At 43.0% G+C, this 19,112-nt stretch overlaps 1 protein-coding gene across 4 annotated transcripts in view; it reads right to left on the bottom strand.

Annotated features, from left to right (window-relative positions):
• The window catches only part of CHRDL1 (chordin like 1), a 48,525-nt gene extending 30,246 nt beyond the window's left edge, over positions 1-18,279 (bottom strand). For all 4 annotated transcript variants that reach the window (XM_077826769.1, XM_077826770.1, XM_077826771.1 and 1 more), the window contains exons 1-3: positions 18,183-18,279; positions 16,229-16,341; positions 12,291-12,384 (exon numbers count right to left, since the gene is read on the bottom strand). In XM_077826769.1, coding sequence (XP_077682895.1) covers positions 12,291-12,384; positions 16,229-16,341; positions 18,183-18,279 — 304 coding nt within the window. The remainder of the gene's footprint in view (positions 1-12,290; positions 12,385-16,228; positions 16,342-18,182) is intronic.
• Positions 18,280-19,112: the final 833 nt, after the last annotated feature.

Raw genomic sequence — 19,112 nt, 5'->3', positions numbered from 1 at the left:
GATCTGTTATATAGGTGTAAATCTGGAGTGATTATTGCCTTCTTTCCTGAGATGAGACTCTAACCAGGAGTGGATCAGTTCTGGCTTTATTTATACTACAGACTATAAATATATTGTTGCCCCTCCTAGCCCTGGGGGCTGTTTGTTCAACCTAAAATTCTATTTTAAAAAACATCTTATGCTTTTTGTTTTAAAAAAAACCCCTCACATATTTATATGGGAAATAGAGCAAATAAATAATAATAGTTTGTGTGTATATATCAAGGCATTTTACTACAACAGAGAGTGTTAAATTCTGCTTTCATCTCTCCCCTAGCAGCCCCACTGACCACAAGGAACAATGAAAGCAGTAGGGTTGCAAAAATGTGTCTGAGAGCAGAATTTGTACTTAGGGACCCAATTCAACTCATCATTGTCTTCTGGGCTCTTTAAATCTGCAGGGCTGGTGCAAAGTGGCTATATAGCAGTTATAAGCTCTCCATCATCCTGGGAATACCCAGGGTACCATATTGGGGCAGAGACATTTCTGCCAGCAGCACCTCACCTCTGCAGCAGCCCCTGGGTGCATAGGGTCTTTGGTGGTGGGTGCTGACCGGAGAGGGTGGGTCAGGAGGGGATATAGCCAAGGCAGAGCTGTGCCATGATGATTCTGCACCCTGGTGAAGTCTTGTAGGGGCCATTGTTAGGCTGCGCTGAGGGCTGCCTTAGCCTGCTCCAGGTGCTGAACTAGCCCCTGATAGGGGAGGCACAAGCTGCCACCTTCTCTCTGTCCTTGCTCTGGCACCTGCACCAGATCAGGGATGAAAATGCCCTTAAGTATATACACCCTGTACCCTCTATTTTTACAGGCACTACTTTTAGGGCCAGCTGCTGCAGTTCTCACACTGACACCACACTTAAGCCTGAGTATAGGTTGTAGAAGACTCTGCTCAATTGTCTGGCATCTGCAGTCTCACTTCCATTTGTAGAGCTGTCTTCCTTCACCCAAGATGGGATCCAGATCTCAGTCCAGAAGCTCAAGCCTGGGAAGGCGCCAGGGGTTGTAACATCACCCCTGAGTTTCTGGAGACAGGTGAGAGTATTGTTGTACCATGGCTGCATAGGTTCCTCCAGAACAGCTGGCAAACTAATATTATCCCTGATGACTGGAAGAAAGGAGTCATTCTGCCTCTGTTCAAAACCGGAGATAAAGCTGAAGGTGGCAACTATAGTGTTACATGGTTGTCAGTCCCTTGGAAAGTCTTTGCTTCCCTGTTAATGTCTAGAATCCATGATGCCCTTCATGGAAAAGGCCAGGATATTCAATGCAGCTTTAGACCTGGTCATTTCACTGTCGACCACACGCTCTTTACTTTGAGACGGCTTTTGGAGAAGAGGCTGAATTTAATAAGCCGTGTGAGGCACTTATTATAGCCTTCCATCAGGTCCGTGATTCAGTGCATCAAGCCATTTTGATCTGATGAGGCAATCGGGCGTCCCTGGGAAGATAGTGTCATTGACAGAAGAGCTCTATAATGGAATGGAAAGCTGTGTTTGAGTCAATGGCAGATATACGTTGTATTTTTCTGTCTCCACAGGACTCCGCTGCTTTGTGTCCCCAGGGTTGTTCAATATTGTCATTGATCGGTTGATAAGCTGTCAGAGGCATTGAGAGGACACCATTCTGCTCTGAGATCTCAAATATGCCAATGACATTGTCTTCTTAGTGCAGTTTGGTGAATTGCTGCACCTGATGGCCAATCTGGTGGGGCAAGAAGCAGCACACATTGGTCTGGTTATTAATCCGTGATAAAACGAAGGCCCGGGCCATTACCATCAAGTAGCCTCCAATTCCAGATTACAACCAGCTCAATATTAATTTGCCTAGATGGGACATCAAGCAGGTGGCAGCTGTCAATATTTGGGCAGCATCATAGGAAGTGCCGGAGGATGCGCGAAAGATGTGGATACTTGTATAGCAACAACTACTGCCATGTTTTGGGGACATCGTGTCCTCAAGCTTGTCACAAAGCTGTGGTTCTAGCAAAACACCATTATACTAATGCTATTGTATGGCACTGAAACATGGGCATTTAGGAAGGCTGAAGAACACCGCATTGACATTTTTGGTTCCTTTTGTCTTTGTTAGTTGCTCCATATTAAGTGGCAAGACAAGATCAGAAATGAGGCTATTCAAAGCTGAACCCAGCAATGGCTTCCATCAGCCCTGGTTTGGTTTGGTGGCTTATTACGCCTGGACATGTTGTTAGAATGGAAGTCCAACAAATTCTGAAGCATACATACCAGGAATGGTGTTACACAACCAGCAGTCACATGGTCTCCAAAAGCTTTGGTGGCACAATCAAGATACTGTAGCTAGTGATAGACAAACTGAATATCAAGCCAGAGCACCTTAAGGACCAGTCTGCAATGAGGCCTTGTCCTTTGGGATTTACCATGATGATTATGATGACAGATTGTAGAACTTGGCTCAGAGAAATGACACAGACTTTCTAAGCACTCAGGACTCTGCATTCACTCAGCTGCATTTGCTGATTCTCTAGGACTATCACCATCACTTCTACTCCTGCTTAAAGGTGTTTGTGGGAGGGGAAAAATAGGGCCACATTCTGGCCACCCTGGCATGCATGGCTATGTCCTTATCCCTCTGCATGGAGAGGAGCTGGTGCTAGGGACAATGCAAGCCATGCCTTTTCTGCATGTGTGCTAAGGCTGCCGCCGAACAACCCCTTCAGTGCCCAGGGAGGGGGTCTTCTGTGCTCCTCTCTAACAATGGCACAGTGCTTCTCACCACCACCGCTCACTCAGCTGGTGCACCTTCCAATCCTGCAACTAATACAGCATTGGGTCTGGATGACTGAATTGAGCCCCAAAAATAGAAAAAAGCACCATCTTTCAGTACATGATTCTCTCCTGAGCACTATTTTATTAGACAAGACTGAGGCTAACCTCATGGGCTAGTGAGAGAGCAAATGTGTTCACACCACGATGTCATAAAGGATAAGGGATGCTCAAGTTTTATCTGACTGCAGCGGTCCTCTCTCCCTTGATTGGTCCCTTAGAATATGTGCGAACAACTTATGCTAAACAATCTATTCCCGCGTGCATTTAGCTAATGGTTTGTCTACATAGACTGTGAAGTTGAAGACAAAACTTTTGTCTTTCACAGGTACTTAAAAAAGCTCACCCTCCACCCCACCCCACCCCGGCAAAAGACAAAAGTTTTGCCGACACAAGTGGCTGTGTGAACACGGCTTTGTCGGCAGGAGTGCTCTCCTGCCGACAAAGCTAATGCCGTTCACGGCAAAAGTGATGACAAAGAGCATTTACACACGCTGACTTTTAGCGACAAGGTTGTTTTGACAAGCCCTCAGAGTTCCTTTCCCAGACCCAAAGAAGAGCTCTGTGTGGCTTGAAAGCTTGTCTCTCTTACCAATAAAAGATATCACCTCATCTACCTTGTCACACATGTTTTATAGTCAGTTAGCATCAGAACTAAATCCTGCTTCACCCTCCATGGGATCATAGGGACCAGAGCTGGAGAAGACCAACTATGTTGTGCTAATGAAACATATCTTCTAATGATTTATACAGTTTAGGTTCAAATAACATTTGTGATGGGAGACCTGTGGTGGATTTTCGCATAGGGTAACAGAGCAAATTGATTTTTCCCTCTCTAAAACTTCCTTTGCTTAATTTCATCTCTTTCCTCCTACTTATAGCCCTTGGTACTATTAAGTTCACAGCATACACACATAAGTTACATAAAAACGTCAAATATTCAGGCTGGAAGTTTGCAGTGTAACACTACTTTATTTCTTAGAATTAAAAAAAATAGCACACAAGAACCTGAAAACACACAGAAAGAAACAGGCTGCTCCCTAAAACCAAGAGCCGCAACTCACCCCATCTTACTGTTGACTGGCTGTCTTCAGACTGATGCTCCCAGATACTTTACTACAGAGACCCATAGCCTGCAAGCAGGACCAGGAAACATCCCACTCTTAAAATGATAGCCTGCAATTCCAACACAGTCCTCAATACATCACAGGGATCTAAAGTCCATTTAACTTAGTGATTTCATCTTCTAAATTATTTTTCTGTTTTATTCATTTGCATTGTAGGTGGCGATGCATATTAACTGCATCCCTTTTTCACAGAGGTCCTTATCTAAAGTCTATCCAGTCCATCTGCAGAGAGCCTTTTCCTGTTGTTCATGCATCACAATTTAATTTTATATAAATCTGAAATGTAAATAAAATATAAATAATGTGGCTCAAGGTCTGGGTTTTTTTTTAAAGCAATTTAATTGTTTTGCTTTTGAGGAGTGGTTGAAGGTGACAATAAATTTCAATTGAAAAGCTATCCACTATCAAACAACTGTGAACACAAGTACTAACAGAATCCATATGAGCAGCTCTGCGATGCAGGTGTCAAAGATATTAAATCACAAAACACCTTATATTAAAGTAACTTCAATGACTAGGCTAAACTCAGAAAGAACAAGGCAATTCAAAGATGAGGGGACCACTTGGTCTTTAATATAACCGGCCCGTAGCATGTGTAAGATCACCCACCTCATGAAGGGACCAGCAATGCTTTACCTAGACAGTATGAGTTTCCATACGGAGCTGAGTTAAGGATGCCCTTTCAGTCTAAATGCTCAAGGATTTATTTTTAACTTTCTTGGGTTAAAGTCAGACTCTGTGTTGTTTTAATATATTTTTGTGAGGTTTAATTTCCTGTATTTTCTTTTATGGTGGCATAAAAAATAGCCCAACAAAAAGTCTGAGGGGGAACTATTTAAAAAAAAAAAAAAAAAGCTTTCTCTGTAGCTACATTTTAGTTCACACTCTAAGGCTGAACCACTGTATAAATCATGTTCCCAGTCTTCCAGGGTAGCAAACTGCATGGAGTCTTGATGCATTTTGAGCTGTACTTGAAACGCCCTGGAAGCTCTGCCAAATTTGTCTTTCACCAAATACCTTTGAAAAATTCTCAACAAGATATCATGGCAGTCCATTGTAACTGCCTAATCTGTATATATAGATACGGGTTTATTTCAAAGCATGTTGAGTAGCTGATTTTCAAATAGACTTTTTTTAAAATGACCAAAAGAAACTGGGTGTGACAATTCCACCTGGAGAGATTAGCTAGCAGTGCTAATGAATCTAGTATTATGGGTGAACTGGAAAGCAACACGAACACTGAGCTAAACCCTGAGTAGCAGGCAGTATTGGAAACCACCCAGGAAAGCCTGTTCTCATTATGTTTCTAGTTCAGATTTGGGGCATCAAGAGCTTCAGATAAGCTTACTCTGACCTTTGGTACTCACCTGAACCAAACCTCCAGGGATCCTGATGTTCATGTGTTGCTGGCAATGAGTAAATGAGCACTGCCAGGATAGTTGGTCACTAATTTCTGATGCTCTGTGACATTCTGACATGAGGCTTTCATACTCCAATTGTTAGAATAGCAAACCCACTCATTTTCCTGAACTCTTGAGACTCTGACTTTTTCAAATGTCAGTAGTGCCATTTTGCACCTAACTGGTTTGTGCAACTATGCGCCCAGTCTTTGTACTGAGTTGCCCAGTAAGAGACTTCACTTGCTCTCTGAGCATGTAAATATCCAATTTTTACATGCAGGCATAATAATTGTGCAAATCAGACAAGCCTCCAGGTAATCCGATTCTGACCCTCTACTCTGATTTCTGGCTCTGACTCTGTCTCACCCCTTTGCTCTGGCTATAGTTCTGTGTCTCAGTCTTGGTTCCTGGTTGTGACCATCTTGATACTTGGCTCTGGCATTTAGACTCCAATCATTGGGCCTGACTCCTGCTCCAGCCACTAGACCTGATTGCCTACAACCCAGTCTCCTGAGAGTTTGAGCAGCCTATTTCAAAGGAAGGAATCATTCAGGGAAATAGGGGATCAGTTCTGTGAGCAGAGATCCCAACGAGACCAATGTCTCCCTCTCAGAGATAGTGGGTGCTGTATAGAATCTGCAGGCATAGATTACAGTCCTGCAAGTGAAAGCCACACCACCTGCCGCCCCTGCTCTTGACACCCCCCCCCCCCCCGGCAACCAGATTCCACTATTGAATAAATTTGGCTGTGACTGCAGCATCTTCCATGTCTCATTGTACAGCCCCTGTGATACCAGTCAGGTACCAAGACTTCCTTGACATGTTTGACAAGACAAAAGCAGATATCTTGCTGCCCCATCGCAGTTATGACTGCCCCATTGATCTTCCACTGGGAACAGAGGTTTCCCTTGACCACATCTAACCTCTGAGCCCAAGCTATAGGCCCTCCAGAGCTACCTTCAAGAGAACCTTTGAAAGGGGTTCATATATCCATCCACCTCTCCAGCTGGGACACTGATCTTCTTTGTAAAAAAGCATGGATCGCTACTGCTCTGAGTGGACTACAGGATGCTAAATAAGGTCACTGTTTGCAACTGGTATCCCTACCCCAAATCAATTAACTCTGAGAGGCTTTGCTCTGTCAAGATCTTCCTGAAACTTGCCCTCTGTGGAGCATACAACTTGGTACGGATCCAGAAAGGAGATGCATGGAAGACCACCTTCCATACCCCGTATGGACATTTCTAGTACTTAATTATGCTAAGGAAACATCAGGGTCCCTAGTTAAGGTAGTCTCATGCAGCTCCACATTTACAGTGTGCACTTCAGGCCTCCCATCATTGTGAACCTGTGTACCGCAGCACACAAATGTACAGATCCTGCAACTCTCCCACGCTGAAGAACTGCTTAGGCCATGATGGCGTAGATGTTTATGGTGGCCTCCCGGAGCCCACGTTCTCCTTTTGATGCAGCTGTGCAGTGCCTCAATGAGTATTTCAGCACTGCAGATTCTGTTCTGCTAGAGGAAAACATTTTTTAAAGCTCGCCGGCAGCCCAATGAAACCATATCTGAGTTTGCATGCTGTTTGTGGCAGGTGGCCCAGGACTGTGAATTTGGGGATGTTATGATGATCATGCTGAGGGATGTTTGTGATTGGCATAGCCAATAACCATCTGGGCAAATGGTTACTAGGTGAAGATGCTAGAACTCTAACTTTTGATGCCATGATCACTAAGAGGGAGACATTTCAGAGGGCTCTGACTGCAAGGGGCTCAGTGTCTCAGACTGCAGCTAACTTTTTGTCTACACTTAAACCAGCATCTGCTCCTCCTGCTTCCATCACCCAGAGTCATATGGTGCTACCTACTCCTGCTCCACAGCAAAAGTTGCTGGTTCCTCACTCTTTCCGCTGTGGTAGTATGGGTCACTTGGCCAATTTCCCTGCCTGCCTGGCTAGAACGGCTATATGCCAGAAATGCACCAGTGAGAAGGCACTATATCGATATTATTTTCTACTGACTATGACCACACTGAGGGCAGATCTACACTATGGGGTTAAGTTGACCTAAGTTAAGCAACTCTAGCAATGTGAATAAGTAGCTGGAGTTGATGTAGCTTAGATTGACTTATGTAGTGTCTACACCACGCTGGGCCGATGGGAGAAACTCTCCTGTTGACTTACCTTATGCTTCTCGTTCCAGTGGAGTTCCGGAGTCGACGGGAGAGCGATCTGCGGCCAATTTAGCGGATCTTCACTAGACCCGCTAAATCGACCCCTGGTGGATCGATCGCCGCAGCGTCGATCCATGGTAAGTGTAGACAGTCTAGTTACATGGGAGATATAAGAACTCCTAGTGATAAAGTTCCTTTAGAATTGGGTATATTCTACTCTTCATCTTGGTGAGTTAAACATGGGAAAACTCATTGCTAGCAGGGGATATGCATGGACTGCAGTGCAAATTGCAGGTCTAGATGTAGACTGCCACGCAGACTGGGTTGTTTGGATCTGGGGTTTCAAAAGCAAGCCATGAATTTTGGATCCAAATTCCCACAAAGTTCTCAGTGTTTGGATCCATGTTACTGACTCAGGTTTGTTTCATCATAGAGAAGATCCTGTACTCTTTGTGTTCATCAAGAATTTGGTGCAGAGTATTTTTCTTCTAGTCCACTTGAAATCTTCAAGGAAGGAACTAAGAAGTTGAGATTTATTCCTACTACAATTTCATACAGTGCCTTGTCAGTCAATAAAGGTACACTCTATATGGGAGAAACCAATCACTCTTGCACCAGCAGTGTCCGTTTGATGGTAGGTCAGCAGCCTTGCTATTACTATTTCCTGTTTTTTCCCCCCCCTTTCTTCCTAACCTCTCTGTGTAGGCCTGACCTTGTTCCCATTAAAGTTCATTAAAACTCTTCTTGACTTCAATAGAATCTAGGCCCCTAATTTGTTTCCCCCTCAGTTTAGATTTCAATGTTCCTCAGGTAAGTCATTTACTCTTGGAAGTGGTGGTCTAATCCAGTGGCTCTCAAACTTTTTAGACTGTAACTCCCTGAATCTCTATTCTTCCTAGCCAGGATATAACTGCGCCTCTCCCATTTAACAGTATGGGAGGTGCAGGGTGGTGGTGGCCCCTGAAAGCTTTTCATGACCACCAGATTGAGAACCCCTGTTCTAATCCAATGCAATATGCATTGTAATATACACGTGCCCCTATATTTATACATAATATGCAAGTCAATGAGAGGTGAGAGCTCTCAGCAGTTTGCAGGATTGAATCTCTGACATTCTAATATGACTACACATGACTTGCAAGAAACCTCTTCTTGTGTTAGATTATTTGTATACCACTGCCTTGCATTTTCTGTTACAGCTATTTCAATATCTGAATAAAAAATTAAATGAGAAAAGAAACAGATTGAATTCGATACATGCTGAAAAATCATAACACCACAGGAGTCTGAACATAAATGTGTTACTAATCATGAAAGTTCCTGGAAGCCCGTGTGTGTATCTGGGCAGTAAGCTTAAAAAATGATGGAGCCAGATGGGCTGATGCCAATATGTTGGAATACCCAGCAAAACATATCTGAAGATCAAAGCAGCAAGTGGAATACGGAAACCCTTTCTAAACAGTGAAGTGTACATTTTTTTGAAGTGTGCATTTTTACTCCTATTGTAAATTTGCGACACCTCGTATTCAAATATTCACTTTATCATCTTAAACCTTACTTTGAATGCTCCATATTGGAATGACTCAGGCACATTGCTCAATGTAGAAAATGTATAGTTTATATTTTAAATTTAGTTACATTTATAAATGTTGTCCATAGTAATGTCATGACTGTGGGATTCATCTACATGCCTCAAAAACTAATCAGGGCACTGTGTTTCCATGAACGGTACCATTCAGACAGGCCTGCAGACTAAAGTTCTCTAATTATTAATGGAACTCATCCTGATCAAACAGTTGCAGTGCAAAGGTCCCCTATCCCATCCTGCAAAAGTACCTCCGTCCTGATCTGGATGGACAAGCTTTAGGTGCATGTAAGGAGTTCAGATTCCATGGCCCATTGTCAGCTAATTCTTCAGTCATTTTAGTTTGCCAGTTTAGGGTGCTAGTTGTTTTGATGCCTTTTTAGATGCGGACATCTATCCTTCAGTACCTGGGCTCATGAACATGCACAGACCACAGAAATTTCCATTGTGTGGCACCAGCTGAAAAGTGATCTCAGCTTTCTGGAAGACCCTTGTAGTATCAGCATAATCTAACTCAGGTAATAAAGCACATGGTTCACAGAGCTGTAAAGGGAGAAAAATCTCTGTGTATGAAAGACACAGACCCTGGATTTACCAGCAAAATGAAGACTAAGCTTCAAAGGACGACAAACATGAAAAGATTATGGAAAGGCTTGCCATGAACCTATGGCAGCAGCTGGGAAACACTGAAGAAAATTAGAAGATACATCATATGTATGTGCATTTGACAATTGGTAAAATTCATCTTGGCAAGGGGAGAGTGTGGGGTGGAAACTGCACCTTTTGGTGCCAGCAGGAACCATAGTGCTGTGGCTGGGGGAGATCTTAATTCCAAAAGGATAGCATTGCCAACTTCCCTCAGAGGGATCCCCCTCAACAGCCTCTCTCCCGGGGTAGCTATGAAGTACCAGTTTCCAATTAAAGTTCTCACCTCCTGGCATTACCTCTGTTCATTACATAAGTAGGCATGTATTTGGGGGATGGCACTATACAGTGCTTGTGGAGCAGCGGGAGGAAGAGTCTGAAGTGACATGACTCAAGTACGACCCATTTCCAAACTGCAGTTTGGGAAGCTCTGATGAGAAACACATGATTGAATCTTACAGACATTTAAGATGGTAATTCAAATGAATGGCCAATGGCAAAAGCTCTGGCACTTCCAAGCAACAAGATTTATTTGGACCATAGAGTAATCACTGGAGTTTCCTATCATCGTAGGAAACAACCGAACTACAACCTGCAGCAGCAGCTAACAATAAGAGTGCTGTCTCCATGCAAGGTTTTTCTCCCCAAGGCTGGATCCTTGAGGTTTAGGATGCACATGTCATTGCAGGAAAGCAATCAAAAAAATCTGTGTGTGCTTCACCCTAGCAACTGACCATGGAGTCCTGCCTCCCTAGAGGCTCCTCCCGCTCTGACTACCAGGTGGCTGCTGTTAGTTTCCTGACTTACTCCTGAGTGTCTGCAGCCCTGCTGTCATTATTCCACCCTTGTGCACCGGGAAGTTCTATGTCAGGACTTCAACTTTCTGCTTGCGGGTATTCAGGTAAGGCCTGTTGCATGGCCTCGTTTGTGAGGACCCAAAGTCTATTGCACAGTGGAATGTAATCTCACAAATTGAGTGGTGAAAGCCTTGTTGCTTGGGATACAAATGTAGCCAGGACAGAGCATTGGAAAACTTCCTGGAGAGAGCAGCCCTGCATTGCTGAGCAGGAGAGATTAGGAGATAGATTTAGCCAAATTAATCAGCTGAGTTTGTGTGACAGTTGCAATCTTGACTGACACAAAGGATTGAGCCAGGGACCTCCAGAGCTAAAACCATGAGCTGCTATTGGAGCCATGCTCCCTAGCTGAGAGCTGTAACAGACTCGTATCCTCTGGGCACCATGTGTGGCGGGTGAACCCCCCTTTTGGGGAGGCTGGCCCCCCGACCCCACCCCTTCTGCCCAAGCACACACCCCCATCTGCTGGAGCCCCAAGCCCCCGTGGCCGGAGGAGCCCTAAACCTGCCTCCCTGCGGCTGGAGGAGCCCCAGCAGGCCCAGCCCAGCTGTGCTGGTTGGCTAGAGCTCCCCGGGCTCCTGGCCTGACCCCACCCCAGCTGCCATGGGCCACCAGCCTGAGTCGCCACCGGCCCGAGACCCAAGCTGAGCTGAGTCCCCACCAGCTTCGGGGGAGAGGAGGAGCGAGGGCAGGGCCTTGGGACAGAGCATGAGCATGGCCACAGGCCTGGGATAGGCGAAGCTTAGCCTCCCCTGGCCTTGGATACCCACCGCCCATGTTGGGCACAGAGGGCGAACATAACACACTGCTCAGTGTGTTATGCTTGCATTGTGGCAGGCACTTCAAATATTCTCCTAGCCCTAATGCGTAGCAGACTGACGCCCAAGTTCACAGCCCTCCTCTCACATACCACCCTCTGCTCACATGTTTCAGTAGTGGAACGGTTCTTTCCTCAGACAACAAAACTCTCTCTGGAGAGAGCCAAATAAACACCCTTTCTACAGTGCTGCATAAATAGCCTTTTATAGCTGGAAACGAGGGGTACCATTAAGAGACAAGCTTAGGGGAAAAATCCAGTCAAACCTACCAGCCTTTAGGCCATGTCGGGAACGTTGTAACAGCCGCATGAAAGGTTCTGCGTAACCTCCTTCATACAGTGGCTCTTAACAATGAACGTCTAATAAATGTACAGTCTGCAAGAATTTACTATACAGTAACTAATCAGATTTATATCGTCACAAATGTCAACAGCTCTGCTTCTGTGATTTATAGCAGTCCTTAATTACAAGCTATACTAGGATATGAGATGTAGGACTCCAATTGTGCAGTGATGTTACACAATTGCACCTTGGTCATAGCGTTTTGGAACAACTACTTAGTAATGCTGTACAATCTGTAAGTGACCATTTTAAAAAATAAATCTTGACACCACTGTCATGCTAAGCATTACAACGAAATCCCAGAAGAAACCACTGTAGGAAATACTAGGGCTTATTATAACATAGAACAAGCCTCCCTCCTATTATAAAAGGAGTGTATACTGGGGTTTTCTGCATGAAAGCTTTTCATCAGTTTCCTAGTCAGGGCAATACCCTGCTTCCTATAGCCTAGAATAATGGAGTACGTTCAAGAGCAAATTATGGTTCTGCAAACGTTCATTACCTGGACACCGTGGGCAGCACAGCTGTGGCATGTGCACTGGAGTAGGGCAGTGTAGGCTTGGACATCTTATTCTGCTGCATAATACGTTCCCATTCTGGGGAAGGAATGCAACAATTAAATGCATGGATTGGGTATTGTGCCCTCTATTCTGCATTTAGGTATTATGGTGAAGACTGTTATGGGCCAGATTCTGATCTCAGTTACACCAGTGTAAGCCTGGGGTCACTCCACTGATTCCAGATTTACACTGTAGTAACTGAAATTAGAATGTGGAATAAATCCACAAAATAGCATAAATGCTTTCAAATCAAAGGGAGCATCTAGAAATGGGATCTCAACAATTTTCACTTGTGTATTCAAGTGTCTTTTGAGCCAAATTGTAATTAGAAACTGCTTTTCCAAGGCTAAGGGATATATAACGAATGACAGGTCTCTGAGGCACCTCCTGTTGAGGATTCATTTGAGAGCAAAAGAGATCATAGAGTCTGTAATTTTTAATTCTTCCACTAAACCTGCAGAGAGTCCTCTGTTCTCATTGTATTGATTCCCCAATAGGCAAAGAAAACCAGTTGGTAAATAGTTATTTTTCTAAGAAATATGAGCAGGATTTGGGAATAGGGTTAATTATTCATAATTAATGTAATATTCTGTTTGACCATATCTAGGTTTGATTTATAATTAAAGCACAGGGAATATTCAGTCTCTGATGTCTCTAAACCATCTATGTTACACCAGAAAAGACTATCCATGTTACTCAAGAAAACACTATCTATTTCAGATTTCCACTTCCCATCTTTAATTCATACCCTTAATTTAGCTATGAAAGCTGTTAATGTTTGTAAATAAGAAAGACTCTTCAACATGAACATTGATGCTGTGCTATGTTTGTGAATGATTGTAGTTTCTGGAGTAGCGTGAAATAAATCCATTTCAACTTCACATGGGCCAACAGAATACTATGAGACTGGTCCAGCCAATCAGTTTCCATTCGATTGGGCTCCAACACATACATTAGCATGCCTTGATATGGTCCCATCACTATACAGAAACATTCCTTGTCATCATCATAAAGTGCAATTCCACTCTGAAAAATGACTCTAAAACTTTGTGTCTCAGTGATTCCAGATTGGATGTGCTGGGGTTGCAAAAAACAGGCCAGTCTCTTTGTTGTAAACTCTTTGGGGCACAGCGACTGTCATTTACTATAGGTCTGCACAGTGCCTTGCGTGATGGGACCCCACACCGATTGGTTCAGAGGCATTGCTGCAGTATAAATGTTAAATTCTCTGCTGATGTAAATGAGCCTACCTCCATTGGCTTCAATGGAGATTTTTGCCTATTTACATCAACAAAAAATTGACCCAAAATGGTGGGTTTTTTTGAATTACCAGCCATTCAAACTCAACCTGAGCTCTGAAAACCAAGCTAGAGTCTTTCCTTCTTGTGCATCATTAACATAATATGTTCTGCAGGCCAAGTGCTATCCTCAGCGACACCATTGCCTTCAGCGGGTTTACACTGTTGTAACTGATTAGAACGTAGTAAGCAATTCTGATTATGATAAACAAGGAATAATAGAATTCAGCTCCCTCTTTCTTAGCTGTGTCTGCACTGCTTAAAAAGTAGTAAACTTTTTAGACACTGACGGCTGCAGATTTGACTCTGAACACACACAGGAAGCAGCTCTATTGAGTAAGAAGGTGCCCTGTTTATAGAGTCACTTTTCAGAGTAGAATAATGATCTGGCTGTTTATAAACACTTCGCTTAACTGAACCTAACAGTCTGTGTGCAATTCTAACTCGACCTGACCCTGCCTTGTGGGAGATAATGACTTCTCTTTAGGTACTCTGCTTTACTTTGAACCCGTAAGCTTTTGCTTTTAAACAGGAACATGCAATCACTGTAAAACATGAAATACCAATTACTACTAATTTACTGCTGTATTTTCCCCCTTAAAATAAGAGCCTTCTCACTATAGGTCAACATTCAGGTGGCATTTCTTTGAGCTAAATCTTTGTCCAAGCATGAAGCTGGAGTAAATGGATGAGCACTGGGGATGTCCACAGGAAATCCTCCCATCCAGGCTGCAGAGTGGCTGTGCTTCTACTCCACAGCTACTTTTGCACCCCTGCAAAGAGGGGGAGCAGGGAATTGGCTGGTGGATCCATGTAGTCCTGGATCCACTGAGATGCAGGGAGCCACTTCTGGGCTCTGCTTGGTGGTGCACCTACCCTCTATGCGGCCGTGTCAGGAATGTTGTAACCACCTCATGAAAGATCGTGCGTAGCCTCCTTCATAGGGTGGACATGGTCTTCTATCCTACTTCCACCCTCCCATATCCCTTTGCACCAGTTCTGTTGTCATTCAATCCATGTGTGTTTGTGGAAACAGGATTTTCCCCACATGAATCTTATGATGAATGGGTTTGCATGGAACATGGCAGTTCTCCTTTAATGTTAATATCTATGAGGCTCATACGCTGTTTGCATTCCACATGATTTCCTTTTCCTCCAGCTCGTCTAACTTTTTCCTAAAAATCACTGATTTATGATTTCTCTTCAGACACCTAAAGTCTCAAATTAATTTCCCCCAATCCCCACAATTGGGAAGGCACCACCCTTTAAGCAGTTTAATGAGCATTTTACCATTCATTGATTCAGAAGGATTTTTAAACATTCATGGAGGGTTAGCAAAAGTGAATGGAAAATCCTCATAACTTTAAAACTCTGGAGTGTTACATGTGTTAGTGATTCAAATCCCTGAACCGTGGTGGGTTTTCTGTATAGTCCTTTTAGAGCACTCAGGGAGAAATTCTGCCCTCCGATATGCCCCCCCAAGCTATCTGTCATGTTGCCAAGGGGTCTATCACTGTGGTATCTAAACATCAATCACCAACTGAAGGGGACCTGATCATGCCCTGAAACCCTATAACTTTAAAAAAGATACTTTTCCCCCCTTTTCGATATGTTTCTGAGCAGCAGAAGGAGAAGATATACACCACTGCCAAGCTTGTGTGCTACTGTTTGTATGTGTGCATGAAAGTGAAGTAGCAGATTCTTTAGGATAAGTGCTGCACAGGGTCCAGTGTTTTATACTTGCAGGGGGATAAATGGTCAAAAAGAATTTATTGAGCACTAAAGATAGCAGACCAAACACAACATCTGGAGTGTCACGTGGTAGTGATTCAAATCCCTGAACCATAGTGGGTTTTGTGTTTAAAATGACTATAAAGCACTTTAAGGGACAAATTCTGCCCTCTGATGTACTCCTCTCCCCCACCCCAGCTAACTGTCATGTTGCTAAGTGTCTATCACTGTGGTATCTAAACATCAATCACCAATTGAAGGGAGCCTAATCATGCCCAGAAGGGCTCATCCTTTTATGTCAAAGCCAATTCTCCCAACTCCCCAACCCCTTCTTTTCTCCTCCTTCGTTCTCCCTGCCTTTTCCTAGATTTTTATAAGTTGTAGCATCCCAGCCTAATTCCCCCAGTGCTCTGAGGGAGATTTCCTTACTGTAGGAATGCCTTACTGGAGAGGTTGGTGTTGCATTTAGATCTCAACACAATCTTGGGTTCAGTCTAATCTTCCATCCAAAACGGTGAGGACCATATGTGGATGCAGGATTCATATTAGTCAAGATTTAATGCAAAGAATATGTAAGGCTGATGCCTAGTTAAGGAGTCTCTTGCCTGTTCCATCACTGTAAAAGGCATGCATGGTCTATGTATTTTTGCCAATATTGCCCTTCTCTGTTGAGGCAGGGGATCCCAGCTGTGGAATACCTTTTCACTCTGCAGTTGCTGTGGAAGCCAATGGGAGCTGGACACTATAGGAGAGCAGGATTGGGCCCCACTGCCGTGTAAATACAATGTAAGGACTTGTACTCAGTTAAGAACATGCTAGGAGTCACAAGAGCTAAGCCTGAATTGACCTACCTCTGAGCAAAGACAGTTAACACAGTAAACGAGTCCATAGGGTTCTAGGTAGGGATGCCATCTTTCTCCTACACGGTACTTCTTATCTTGAAACACACAGTATGTCTCTGAATCTGTTAAAATAATATGGAATAGAAAGAGCGATGAATTAATAATCCCTTTCAGTGCAGGAAAGCAGTGGTAGCTGTGGTATCTCAATTAGGACTCTATGTAAACCTCAGGTAGCTGTGTTTGTTTAAGGTGCAAAGAAGTTCATAAAGAATTCTACTTTTTCCTTTTCTTTGAGATCCCAATTTAAAAATGAATGCCTTCATATTGGATACCAGTTTCTAGCCAAGAAACCCACCAGGTTTCTGATGTGGTAGCTTTCAGACTGGGTTGATTCACCAGCCTTTCATATCCTAGAGACTTGGGTTCAAATCCTTTGTAAGTCACAAATGAAAGCGCTTAGTCCCTCAGCCTATTTCATAGTAAATAAAATGTTCCCATCTCAAAGGCATGGCAGCAGTCTCTGCTCAGGACAGCAGAAGTGTTGAAGGACAGAATGAGGAAATGTGCATGTTCTATATTTCCATAGTTTAAGAACCAGATCAAACAGGAGCATGTCATGTTATTTGATACAGTGTCTTGATCTTATCTATGCAGCAGTGTGCAGGATATCTTTAGAGGCCTATTTCTCAGCAAAGGCCTCTAATTTCACAAGTATAGTTTTCCACTTGCAACTAACAGCAAACACAACTGGTACAATTTAGCTATCTACTTATGTGATGCTGCTTTGGTAAACGTTTAATGTCAAGCTTCATGATAAATTATCACCCTTCTTAAAAACACATCTCCTAACAACACACAAATACTTGTCTCCCAAATGTTAGAATGAGAGTGGAATGTCCCTTAGCATTCAGTCTGCTAAAAGCAGGTAGCAAGATGCAGGGATTACTGGTAGCATGTGTAAAGTGATCTGCTTTCACTTCAGACAGCTGCATGGTGAATGACGCTTAGTGTCTGAAAAAGTAATGAGCTGAAGTTGCTGAATTTTCCTGTGCTGCCTCTGCTCTGGGCAAGGCTAATTTGCACAGGTCTTTCTTGTGAATAAGCTCAGGAGAGCAGAGACTGCCTTCTTTGGACCAATTCAGTTGATTTTTTGCTGCATCCCCTTGCTTAGGACAAGAAGCTGGGTTGGAAAGATTTGACACTCTGTCTGTGACGACTCCTTGAAGTGCAAGCACTGAGCTCAGACACAGGCCGAAAGAGCTGCACATGCAGGTAGAGAAAGGCACTAGGTGTCTCCTAGCAAGACCATAGTCTTCCTATAGATACTGGAGTGTGCTGTTAGTTACTCCTTCTGCTGTCACTCACTCTTTCTGAAATGTATTAACATCTCCCATGGATCATTTGGTTTCTAGAAATATTTCCTTTGTCTTGTTTATGTTCCTTTCTATATATCGCACCAATTTTTGACAGTGCCTGGATCCTTAATTTTCTCAAAGACTATTTCATCTCTAACCCAGTTCATTCGTTTTTTGGAACACAACAGGTCTGCCTTGGAGGAGGTTTACACTGGCTGAAAACCTCAGCACAATAGACTTATGGATGGGACAAAATCCAGATAATCTGTTAGATGTTTATAGAGGTCACTAAAATGCAATTAAGCACACTCTGTATGCAGGACATTTGAAGTAAAACAGATCTGGCAGCTTGATGTGTTATGTTCTTTATGATGTGATGAAAACTGTATAGTTTTAGGGAAATAGACCACAATTTATTTTGATTTGATTTTACTAAATGAAAACAAGCAGACACATATTTTCTGTGTTAGGCTCATTTTAATGCAAAACTGTTGTTAAAGTTCTATTACATATAAAAATTTTATTTGACACACACAATTGATAGACAACAGGAAAACCCACATTTAGTTTAATATGATAGATGCATTATTCTTTTGAAGTTTACTTACGTTTTACTTGTTCCGATTTACCTCCATCTATGAAAAGGAGCCAGAGCACACAGGAAAAGATAAATCGAAAGTCCTCCAATCTCCATTTTTTCCTCATCTTTGCCAGCAAAAAGGAAAGAAAAATCCTTCAAAGGGCAGAATGTTGAGCTGCTGGGAAGAAAATGTGAAAAGACTTAAGACTGAAATCCTCTGGGACTACTTAAGATGAAGGTCTCCAATATGATTTCAACCAACATATAAAAATCGACAGCTGCCAGAAAACAAGACAAGACAAAACAAAACAACAGCAAAAAAAAGTCTATACAGATCTTTGTTTGGTGGAAACATTTTAGGCTTGAGATTAAATTGCTTCATTTGTGGAAAATGGACCACATTCCCTTTCATAAAAGGTGAAAAGTGGGTATTACATCTTATGAAGTCCTTCTCTGATTGCAAAGCAAAGAACTTGCAAAGTGTAAGCAGTCTAAATACTTAAAACCCTCTTTCACAAGAGAAATAGTTTGTTTAGAATCTTTTCCATGGACAGAATCAGATCTTTTGTATGTAAAGAAGGAAGTATGAATGTTGGTTGTAATGCCTTAGCTTTGCCATGGTAAGAGTAATCTGAACCTTGAATATATGTTAACCCTTTAATGTGCATTCCCATTTATTTCAGTAGGTTCAGGATTTCACCCCAAATTAATTCATCCCCCATCTCCTCTTATTTTGGGACTCCATAAAATTGATTGTTCAGGAGTTAACTCTTACCGTTTCCTTGAAACCTGTTTTAATAACCCCTGCATTCTGCAGCTTTATGCTGAAGGTACAATATGCAAATGACATGCCAGTCTTTATTCAGGCAGCTCTTTAATATCAACACCCTGTTAGCATGGAGCATAGTCATCAAGTATGCCTGGCCCTGAAACCTGCACTCATGGTGCCAGAACGCAA

This window comes from Eretmochelys imbricata, chromosome 9 (genome assembly GCF_965152235.1).
Source record: "Eretmochelys imbricata isolate rEreImb1 chromosome 9, rEreImb1.hap1, whole genome shotgun sequence".
NCBI lineage: Eukaryota > Metazoa > Chordata > Testudines > Cheloniidae > Eretmochelys > Eretmochelys imbricata.
This window is presented reverse-complemented; position numbering and strand designations above follow the sequence as displayed.